The sequence below is a fragment of the Gallinula chloropus genome (genome assembly GCF_964237585.1).
Source record: "Gallinula chloropus genome assembly, chromosome: 2".
In the NCBI taxonomy this organism is placed as follows: domain Eukaryota; kingdom Metazoa; phylum Chordata; class Aves; order Gruiformes; family Rallidae; genus Gallinula; species Gallinula chloropus.
In genome coordinates this window covers 93654730-93665962 of record NC_140086.1, presented here as the reverse complement: position 1 = coordinate 93665962, position 11233 = coordinate 93654730, and the positions used below count along the sequence as shown (strand labels likewise).

Below are 11233 nucleotides of genomic sequence, written 5' to 3'. Positions count from 1 at the left end.
ACTAAACTACAGAAGTTGAATAAGCTACTTGAGGGAGGATACCAGGCTTTCTGGTTTATATCTTCAAGGCCAACTTAGGTATCTGAAAACACAGACCAACTTTAACAATGCAATACCTCACTGTTTATATGCTCATTTAGTACTTCCCCTGGCTTCTGGTTTAAGTTTTTATAGCAATACTCTGCAAAGGACCTTGCAATGTACAATAAGTTGTTCTTAGGATGTCAGTGTAGGCTGCTTCTGTTAACAGCTGCATTTAGAATAGATGTTTTAGACTTAGCAGTTGCATTAAACCTGCCATTTTAAAGTGCGAAATGAGTATGTTCTTTACAGATGTAAAGCTGTTAATGATCACTTTAAGCACTGTAAAAGAGAAATGTATTTGTATGGCTTTTATAACTGCATATAAAAGTTTAAATTCCTGTTGTTGACCTCCTGTGCCACAACATACGGGTTTTGTTAACTTACTGAAAGCTGGTTTAATCTGAAAGACTGGTACCAAGAAATCAAGTGTTTTGTTATGAAACTTACACCTAAACAAAATGCCACCTTACTACTGGGAGAGCAACAAAGGGATAGAGATATCTGGTTAGTAGTGCACTGGAGACCTTAATCCAGTTGCCATTGGTCTAAGCTTAAGTATCTGTCATTGTCTTCGTACCAACAGATGTCCCTATGCTATTTAAATGCATCTGAATTTAGTGGTAGAATATGCATGTAACTGACTGTGGCAATAAAGGATAATCTCAGGCTTTCTACCGCAGGCATAAATGCACAATTATAAATAATTGTTTTTTAAAAGAGATAAATTAATCACTCATCCCTAGTACAATATGCTTATATTTATTATAACAGCCTTAGTTAACTAGTCGTAATAACTTAGTTAAAATCAGGCTCTGCTCCGGAAATGTACTATTACTGTGTCCATAGCTCACATGTTTGTAAGTCACCTAGAGCAGAAAAATAAATAGTACCTATTTATGGCATAAAATGTAGCTAGAAGAAACATCCTGTCCTTACCATATGCTAATGAGCATTGAAAGTGCTTTGACATAACCATAACAGCTTTTACTTGTCCATAATCAAAGCATGAAAAATGTTAAGAAATTCTTCTTGTAAACAGCAAGAAAAACTCGATTCACTGATACGCAGGGAACTGTTAGTACAGAACTGCTATTCCAGTGCTCAAGAAATTTAGTATATACTGATAACGTTCCGAGGAGGTAAGAAGTGTGTAAGGCTCCAGCTTTTCTCTCCTTCCTTTATCTGGATTGCTCTCCTTTCTCCTGAACACAAGAAGGGGTAATGAGTTGCAGCTCTTGATGCAAGTTACTGCTTTCTACAGCTCATGAAGCAGCAGCAAAGTTTAACACTTTGGTCTAAGTTTAGAAGCGTATCAGTCCGATGCCCTGCTTTCTATTGTCTTTATTCCATTAAAGGACAGTTGAAGCCCAAATTCACAAGTTACCTGATTTGAGACCAGCATTATGCAATGAGAAAACTGCTGGCTCTGGCTGCTGTATTACAGTAGATGCATTTACCATAGAATGCATTGGAAAGGACCTCAAAGATATCTAGATCCAACCCCCTGCCACAGGCAAGGACACCCTCCACTAGACCAGGCTGCCCAAAGCCTCATCCAACCTGGCCTTGGACACTGCCAGGGAGGGGGCAGCCACAACCTCTCTGGGAAGCCTGTGCCAGGGCCTCACAGGGAAGAATTTCTTCCTAATGTGTAATCTAAACCTGCCCTCTTTCAGCTTGAAGCCATTGCCCCTTATCCTATCCTGGTGAACAGTCCCTCTCCCGCACCAACATGCGGAAGTTCCGCACCAACATGCGGAAGAACTTTTTCACAGTGAGGGTGACGGAGCAGTGGAATAGGCTGCCCAGGGAGGTGGTTGAGTCTCCTTCTCTGGAGATATTCAAGTCTCGTCTGGATGCCTATCTGTGTAATATGAGATAGGGAGCCTGCTTTGGCAGGGGGGTTGGACCCGATGATCTCTTGAGGTCCCTTCCAACCCCTAAGATTCTGTGATTCTGTGATTCCCACCTTATGTTTGCATCCCACTTCCACAGCAGGGAACCACTTCAAAAGTGATGTGAAGAGGCAAATAGTCGGTACCGTAATTTAAAGAGACGTGTCTTAAATGCAAATGTCTGGCTTACTGACATTTTTCGAGCAAGAGCAGAGACATTCAGTCACCTGCCTGCCAATGCTGGGTCCACAGCCTGAGACCAGGCACCTACCTCCCTGCCTCTGCTCCAGCCAGCTCCAACCCAGGCTGTGTGACCTGGGAGCAGGCTGCCGGAGCCACGCTGCAGCTGCACCTGTGCCTGGCCATGTCCCTGCTGATCTGGAACCCGACCTGCCTGACCTGGCACCCCGGCTTGACCTCGGCCGTGCCTCATCGCTGCAACTCCCCTGGCACGCCACCCCCCTGCTGGCAGAGCCCAACAAGCTCTGTGCCTCCCGCTCAGGCAGTGCTGGGTCACTTTGCTGTGACAAGGAAGGAAAAAGGAAGACTGCAAGATGTCAGCCCCCTGCGAAGGTACTAGCCTGATATTTAGAGAACTCTAAGCAGCTCCAGAGTCTCACTGCTCTAACAGATCAATCCCACTGCTTCCATCTCTCCCAGTACCAGCCACCAACGAAGAAATTGAAGCTCAGGATCCATGCAGAAAGGAACATGAGTTAAATGAGACCAGAAACGAGACATGTTCCCATCCATGTGTGGCTCCCATGACTATTTCTGTATAGCAGGTTTATATTTAGAATTATTTCAGGCATCAAGGTAATTAACAGGGGACAAAGACTGATCAACGGAGCCCTTCAGTCTTTAAATAAATGTTCATAGAGCATTTTTCAAATGTAAAATAGGTAATTCCTCTCAGAAAGAAATAAAACACTCTAGTATAAGCTTGTCTGAATCTGTGGCCAGCATGCTTTTGTTCTTCACACCTCCTGACAGAAACGGGGCTTTTACCTTTACAAGTCACTAGTCCCAGGGAGTGGAATGGAGATTATTCATACAATTCATGTTTTCAAACATATCAAGATAGAAACCCTGCGGAAAAGGCATCAAACTCAATCCACTCAGGTGAACAATTAAATTTAAAAAAGTAATAGTTGTGTAGAACACACAAGTTTGTAATAATAATTTGTTGGTTTATTCAGAATAACATTTTAATTCTCATGAAACGCGAGAGCGATGCCTACAATTCAGCGTTACCTAATAAAGCCTGGTTTTGATTTATGAATAACCATCTGTAAAAGTAAAATGAATGACATGTAGCTGGGCACTTTTTCTTACAGGTAATGGCGAGTAACAGGTTTGCACTGCAGCAGAACCTCGACAGACCACTCCGCGGTTGCGTTTCGTGCGACCAGGGCCTAATGCACAGTCAGCGCTGGGAGAACAAAGTCCCTGGCTGACAAGCATCCTGGCTGGACAAACTGGCAGGGAAGCAAGAAGGGAGAGGTAACATAATAAGCAGGTTTGTTATATTAATTACTGGTGATGAATTGGCAACTCCTCTCCCCTTGTTTTAGAGGTACACATGATTTTAGAAGGACAAGGCCAGATGTACAGTTACGCTCTATCCTGCAACTGTCTGTGTGCAACCTCTGAGAAGCCTTTGCCCACAGAAGGTTGCAGGACCAGAAGCTAAACTAATGCTTTTACTTTCTTGCCTCACAGTGCAGAAAGTGCTAAGACAGATACCATTTTGGAAGACGTAACAAGGGCTCTCCATGTCAGTCCTTTAAATACACAACCCACGTGCGTTAGGATATGGAAAACACAATGCAGAGACACCAGTGTCCTTTCCGCTTCCGTGTAGCGCGCTTAGGCAGTTGCATCCTCAGGCTTCTCCATCTCAAATCTTCAAGTGACTCAATCCAGGCTTAAGGCTTAAGAGGCTTTTCCATAATCTGCATTCCAAGCCGTCCAACCATCAGTAAACTGTTGAACAGAAGAGTTATTTGAAAAAATTAAAGGGGGGGGGAGAGGCAGAAATCCCACAAAGAACAAGGAAGAAAACATTGACATGACGTCATTTAGCTGAACTCCACCGTAAGATTTTGTTTCTCACAGAATTCTTCACACAATGTTTTTAAAACAATATAATCCACAACAAAGTTAAATTAAATGCCTATTGGAAAGCACAAAACAAAAGACAGGCACAGGTTACCTGGCACCAGCAATGATCCCGGGCATTGCTTTTTTTGAGTTGTAAAATCTCATTCCCATAACAGCGGACAAGGTCCCAGACGCCACTGTTGAAGAGAAGCCGGGTCAGAACTGTTTGAAATGGAAACACCAGCACAAGTACTGCCACCCTTGGGCATTTAGCAGTGCCAGACAGGTCTGTGCCTACAGACAGGAATGCCTTCCTCTTCCCAGCAGTGAAGCACAGGCAAACATTTAACTTCTTTTTGTTACAGAATCACAGAATCAGAATCACAAGTTTGGAAAAGACCTCGAAGATCATTGAGTCCAACCATACCTATTGTGATATGCTAAACCATATCACTAAGTACCCAATCTACACTTTTTTTTTAAACACATCCAGGGTTGGTGACTCAACCCCCTCCCTGGGCAGCCTGGTCCAGGCCCTGATGACTCAGGGAAAAAAATTTTTCTGACATCTAATCTGACCCTGCCCTGGTGCAGCTTTGTGCCATTTCCCCTTCCCTATCTCCTGTCACCTGGCTGAAGAGACCATCACCCACCTCTCTACAACCTCCTTTCAGCCTCCTCCAGGCTAAACATCCCCAGCTCCCTCAGCCGCTACTCGTATGATTTGCCCTCCAGCCCCTTCACCAGCCTGGTTGCCCTTCTCTGGACTCACTCGAGGGCCTTGATGTCCTTATGGTGAGGAGCCCAGAACTGGACACAGTACTCAAGGTGCAGCTTCACCAATGCCGAGTACAGTTACACGGCGGAGCTGTTGGGAGCTTCTCAGCAGCTTTGGTAAGCACACTCCACTGATCATCAGAAGCAAATAGATCTCATCAGGATCCAGACCACTGTCTAATAGCCCACAACCTCCAACCCTCTGGGCAGATCACCAACTCTCCCTCAGTTTCTCCTTATTTGCAGAATATTGTTTCCTTCAATACAGAAAGGCTCAAAACTGCCAGAAAGCTGGGACAAAGTTCACCATGCGCGAGGCGAATGGTCTTACAGTTCCCATGTCTCTGTGATGCTCTGAACTGGAAGGTGGCACTAAATATTACAGCCAGAAATAAAATCGCCCCACCTGAATATATGAATTAGCAAACAGAAAGCCATCTAAGGGATCAAACTGAGAGAACAACTAGCATTTTAAACATTACTCCAAACTACTTCATCTCTAAGTCTGGGGGGGAAAAAAAATCCCATCAATATTCACATAAAAGTTACAGGGCCATTGTTCCGCTGAAGAAAGTCAGGTGGGCTTGTGGTACACCTTTCTCCAAAGCTTCAAGTTTGTTTGCATCACACAGGGCAAAAGTTATTCTAAAAATATTCCATCAAGGATCTTTTTCTGTTTTCCTACCCTTGATGTACTCTGATCAACCTAAAGCTCAGCAGGAGCCACAGCTGCACATGGCAGCAGGGCTGAGAAGGAATGGATGAGTAAAAAGTTGTACTAGGCTGAGACACGCCAGTGCTTTCAAAGGGGTCCACTTGAAAGCACTACTCACACCACGTCAGGAAACTACTAACCCTTCTGTCGTGACACTGCCTAAAAACTTTTGCAGAGATGCACAGCCACTCCCACAGCGTGCCAGAGCGGGAGAGAAGATTCACAAGAGGAAACTTTGCTTCTTGCTGAGCTGTGTTTTACATTTCTTTCCTTACTGACAAAGCAGTTTGGTCCTCTGCAGTATGACCTAATTGCGGCCTACCTATACTTAAAGGGGTCTTCCAGGAAAGTGGGAGAGGGACAGTTCACCAGGGACTGTAGTGACAGGACAAGGGGCAATGGCTTCAAGCTGAAGAAGGGTAGGTTTAGGTTAGACGTTAGGAAGAAATTCGTTACTATGAGGGTGGTGAAGCGCTGGAACAGGTTGCCAGCGAGGCTGTGGAAGCCCCATCTCTGGAGACATTTAGGAACAGGTTAGATGGGGCTTTGGGCAACCTGGTCTAGTGAGGGTGTCCCTGCCCATGGCAGGGGGGTTGGAACTAGGTAATCTTTGAGGTCCCTTCCAACCCAAAGCATTGTATCATTCTATGATCTACTAGGGGCTCTGTAAAGCCTTTCAGCACATTACGCAAGGAGAACAGATCATCCCCTCCTCTCTTTTATATACTTCAGGCAGTTTCTTCCACAGCGTGTGATGCATCGAAACCCACACAGCTCTTCTTCCGAGCTGCTTGTGCAAAGCCGTGTCCTGCCTGTCACAGTGCCTTCACTACAGCTAAAATCCCTATTCCGTGACCACGGGCTAAAAATGCTGCTTCACAACCAAACACAGATGCTTCCTGTACCTCTGCTGCTTTCACAGGGTACCTCACCTGGCAGAGCAGGTGGGTATTTGAGACAGGTATTAATCACCAACTCTTGGTTTCCAAAAGGGCAACCGACAGGAACCAGGTACCAGGCTCTTACACAAACACCTCCTGGCAGGGGCAGGAGCTCCTGTCACCGCTTACACCATTTGTGTGAATAAAAGGGCACAGATCGGCTGAAGCACCCCTAGGGAGGGGGTCACTGTCCCCACAGCTACCGGCGGTGCTTGGGACGTGGGAGCAGAGCAAACTCACCGAGGGAAAGCCACACATTCTTCGGGTCTTTGGACTGCTGGTACGCGCCAAGTCCCGCTAAGCCACCGAAGAGGAGACCCGCGGCTAGAGAAGGGACGCTGCCTTGAATAGGACGAAAGACAACGCAGTGAGGGAAAGAAGCCGCGTAAAGCCAGCCTGCAAACCCAGCAAAGGCACTCACCACTTTCCGCTTCTTAAAACCCCCCAAAAACATCCACAAGCGATACCCGAGCGGGAGTGGTAATCAGCAAGATAACTTTCCAGAGCTCAGCCGAGCACCGCTTCCACACAACTAGGGCTGGGCACGGTTCCCCGGGATCACATCCAGGAGCGGACCGGGACCCTGCTGAGGCGGCAGCCTCCCACGGGGCGCTCGGAGGGCCGACGGGGCACCCCGCCAGCTCCCTGGCTGGGATTTAGGCCCCGGAGGTCGGGCCGGCAGAGACGCGGCCCGCACCCCCGCCCTCCCTCCTCCCTCCCGAGTGCTCGGCCAGCCGCCGGCGGGACGGGGACGAGGGCGGGGGCTGGAAGCGGAGCGCTGCCTGCGGGCAGGGTACGGCAGGGCCGGGACGCCCCCCGACCAGCACCTACCTGCTTTAGCGTAGCCGACGACGCCGCCCGCCGCCACCAGCGCCGCGTAGCCGAAGCCCAGCCAGTCGTACTCCATCTGCGGGCAGCCCCCAGCCTCGCCCCGCCACCGCCTCCCGCTCCGACCTTGGGCCGCCCTCCCCGCGGCGGCACCGCCTCCCCCGGAGGTCCCTCCCGCCGGCCGTGACGGACACCCGGGGGAGGCCGGGCCCGAGGGGGACGGGCGGGGGCGGTGCCTGCGGGGCTGGCTGGCTGCGCGGGGCTGCAGCGCGGCCCTGCGGTCCCCCGGGGCTGTGGGGCTTGAGCCACCGGTTACCGAGAGGGGCAAAACGTATTTAACGTATTGCCAATGAGTAACGCAGTAGGAAAGTCAGAAATAAAGGAAGATAAAGCCACCTCCTCCCCTGCTTTCTAAGCCCAGCAGCACTGCGGCCCCCCCCCGGCGGGTGGGAAATAGGGTTGCTGCCAGTCTGCCTCATACACTTCCATTGCTCCAGCACAGGGTCTATCCCACAGGAGACCTTCACCAACTGCCCCAGCGTGGCTTCCTTCCACGGGGTGCAGTCCTTCAGGAACAGGCTGCTCCAGCCTGGGTCCCCCATGGGCTCACAAGCCCCACCAGCAAACCTGCTCCCGGCATGGGCTCTATTTCATCGCCTGCAGTTTCCTTCAGGGCAAGCACCTGTTCCAGCATGGGGTCTTCCACGGGCTGCAGGTGGATATCTGTTCCATCAACTTCCACGGGCTGCAGGGGGACAGCCTGCCTCGCCATGGTCTTCTCCAGGGGCCGCAGGAGAATCTGCTCCCGTGCCTGGATCAGCTCTTTGCCCTCCTTCTTCACTGGCCTGGGTGTCTGCAGGGTCATTCCTCTCACACCTTCTCACTTCTCTCTCACCACTGCTGTCACGTGGTGGTTTTACCCTTTATTAAATACATTATCCCAGCGGTGCTACCAGCATCTCTGATGGCCTTGGTTTTGGCCAGCTGTGGAGCTGGCTCTGCCCAGCATGAGGGTGGCTCCGGGTGTCTTCTCACAGAAACCACCCCTGGAGCCCCCTGCACCACAACCTTGCCATGTAAGCCAAATACATATGTCAAAAGAAGGCAACTGGATTCCCCAAAAACTGCTGAACACAGTGTGCACGTGCTCATCGACAATACTGATATGCTACAGGGTACAATTTCCTGCACTATGTGGAACAGCCACCCCGGCACTGCACTGGGTGCAATCCCAGCTCCCGAGGGAGATTGCAGCTCTCCCAGTCTGGTGCCCCAGTCCAGAGGCTGGTTGGGTGGAGAGCAGCTTTGCAGGAAAGTCCTTGGGCATCCCAGAGTGTCACAAGAAGTTGCCTATGAGGTGGCAACATACCATTGCATCAAAGAAGGTAGTTGGCACCCTGGGATGCATTAGACAGTTGACAGAGGTCATCCTTCCTCTCTGCTCTGTGGTAAGACATGGCTGGGGTGCTGGGTCCAGTTCTAGGCTCAACAGTGCAAGGCAGACATGGACTTCCTGAAGCAGTTTCAGCAAAGGGCTGGGAAGATGATTAAGAACATCTTTCATACAAGAAGTGGCTGAGAGTGCTGGGACTGGGTGAAGAGGCTCAGGTGCATCTTATTGATGCATATAAATATCCAATGGGGAAGAGTAAAGCAGATGGAGTTGTCTCAGTGATAGGACAATGTGCCAAAGTTGAAATATAGGAAATTAAATTTAAATATAAACAAAATAATTTTCATTATAAAGGTGGCCAGACACTGGAAGGTGTACTCAGACAGGCTGTGAAGTCTTCATTCGTGGAGACATTCAACACCCAAGTGGACACAGCCCTGAGCAAGTTGACCTTGCTTTGAGAAAGGGTGTTGGATTCCCAGGTGGCCAAGAAGGCAAACAGTATCCTGGCTTGTATTGGAAAGTGTGTCCAGCAGGACTAGGGAAGATATTGTACCCCTGTACTCTGCACTGGTGAGGCCACTCCTCAAGTACTGTGCTCATTTTTGGGACCCTCACTATAAAAAAGGACATTGAGGTGCTGGAGAGTGTCCAAAGAAGGGCAACAAAGCTGGTGAAGGGTGCAGAGAGCAAGTCTTATGAGGAGCAGCTGAGGGAGCTGGGATTGTTTAGCCTGGAGAAAAGGAGTCTGAGGGGAAACCTTATGTCTCTCTACAGCTACCTGAAAGGTTGTAACCAGGCGGGTGTTGGTCTCTTATGCCAAGTAAAAGGCAATAGGTCAAGAGGAGTAGGTTTGGGTTGGATGTTAGTAAAAATTTCTTCATGAAAAGGGGATAGTCAATCATTGGACCAGGATGCCCGGGGAAGTGGTAGAGTTGCCATCCTTGGAGGGCTTTAAGACATGTGTAAATGTGGCATTTAGGCACATGGTTTAGTGGTCGACTTGGCAGTGCTAGGTTAAAGGCTGGACTCTATGATTTTAAAGGTCTTTTCCAACTTTAAGTATTCTGTGACTCTGATTATATGACTTGGTGGTTTCCAGAGGTCTATTCCAATGTCAGAGGACCATGATTCTGTGTGACACAATCTCAATGAGATTGGTGGAAGCTTCCCAGCTGATCTCTGCCTTCTTCCTTCCCAGACATGCTTTGAGAACTGAGGTTCGTGCTTGTGATGGTATCGTGAGGTCCACCAGACAAGAACCAAATTACCTTCTGACCCCTGGTAGGGCTTGTTCATTAATGTGTATCCAAAGGTTTATCAAACTTGGCAAATTTCAAAGCCTGCCTGTAGGATAACACAGATGACCTGTCGATCATAATTTCTGTTTTGTGGACTTTCCCACCCTGCCCCGCCCCTGCCCCCAGCTGCACTTCTCATGGCTATGCTTGGACCTGAATATATTTGTAAAAGAAACAAAAAAAAAAAAAGAGGACGATCTGAAGCTTTCACACTGCAAACTATGATCAGACCTATTCCTTTTGCAAGGCAACAAACTCTCCTCCACGTTTGCTTCCACAGGCTGCACCTTTGTTCTCTTCTATGTGGATGGTTAAGGGACCAGCACAAACACATTTCATCTAAAAGGAAGGCCATGCAGTTGTCAGGTTTCCACTAAACAAATTAAACCAGAAAGGGCCAGTTATTGCGGTCTTACGAGTTCCTTAACAAACCACCAGTCTGGCCCAGGTTACCTGGAAAAGAAAGCTGACACCTAATGCATGACACAGAAACATTATTTTTTATCTTATTTAATTTACCAGCTCTTCACATTCTCACCTCATTCTCTCAGGTGCAGAGTTTTTCTTTTCCCTACATTGTTTTCCTTCTCCTACTCTTCCCCACTATTGTCCTGAGGTTTTCTCTATATTTTTGGTGTTCCTTCCCTTCCCAAAGTTCTCTGTGCCCCACTCCATCATCCTCCGAAGACCTCCCCTCAGCCCTTAAGAGTGGCTACAAGATGACTAAAGCTGCAGATCACACCTGCTGAAGGTTGCTGGCTGTCGTGGGGAGAACTCGATTCACATTTCTGTGCCATTAGATGGGCTGCAAGTATTTGTGCTTCGGGCACTTGGGGCTTGCAGTGGAGCTTGAGGCATCTGGCCAATATAGCAATAATGACTGCAATGGCTTGCTGATCCAAACGAGGCTGTGCCCCTTGATTTAAAGCAGGACCTTTGCTTGTGGTTTGACAAAACTAATCAGATCAGGTAGCCCTTGTTCTGCTTATTTCTGTCCCTATTTCTAGTGCCTATTTCTAGCCTCTTCAGGTGCCCCTCCCAAAAATGACATTCACGCTCACATAGCAAACCACTATAAGACAACTTAAGATTTCTGCTGGCAGTCACCAGCCATGAGCCAGCAAGATGTGGTAGGCAAAGACTGATCCTTGAATGGAGTCAGCAGAGATCTGAACCATCCTGAGCTGTTTCTTGGG

General features: G+C 48.5%; 1 protein-coding gene across 1 annotated transcript; it reads right to left on the bottom strand.

Annotated features, from left to right (window-relative positions):
- Positions 1-3148: 3148 nt before the first annotated feature.
- On the bottom strand, positions 3149-7493 carry LOC311188973 (transmembrane protein 14C-like). The gene is made up of 4 exons (XM_084260554.1): positions 7347-7493; positions 6756-6857; positions 4195-4279; positions 3149-3965 (listed from the first exon to the last, which is right to left on the bottom strand). The coding sequence occupies exons 1-4, from the start codon at positions 7420-7422 to the stop codon at positions 3908-3910; spliced, it is 321 nt and encodes a 106-aa protein (XP_084116680.1). The 5' UTR covers positions 7423-7493; the 3' UTR covers positions 3149-3907.
- Positions 7494-11233: the final 3740 nt, after the last annotated feature.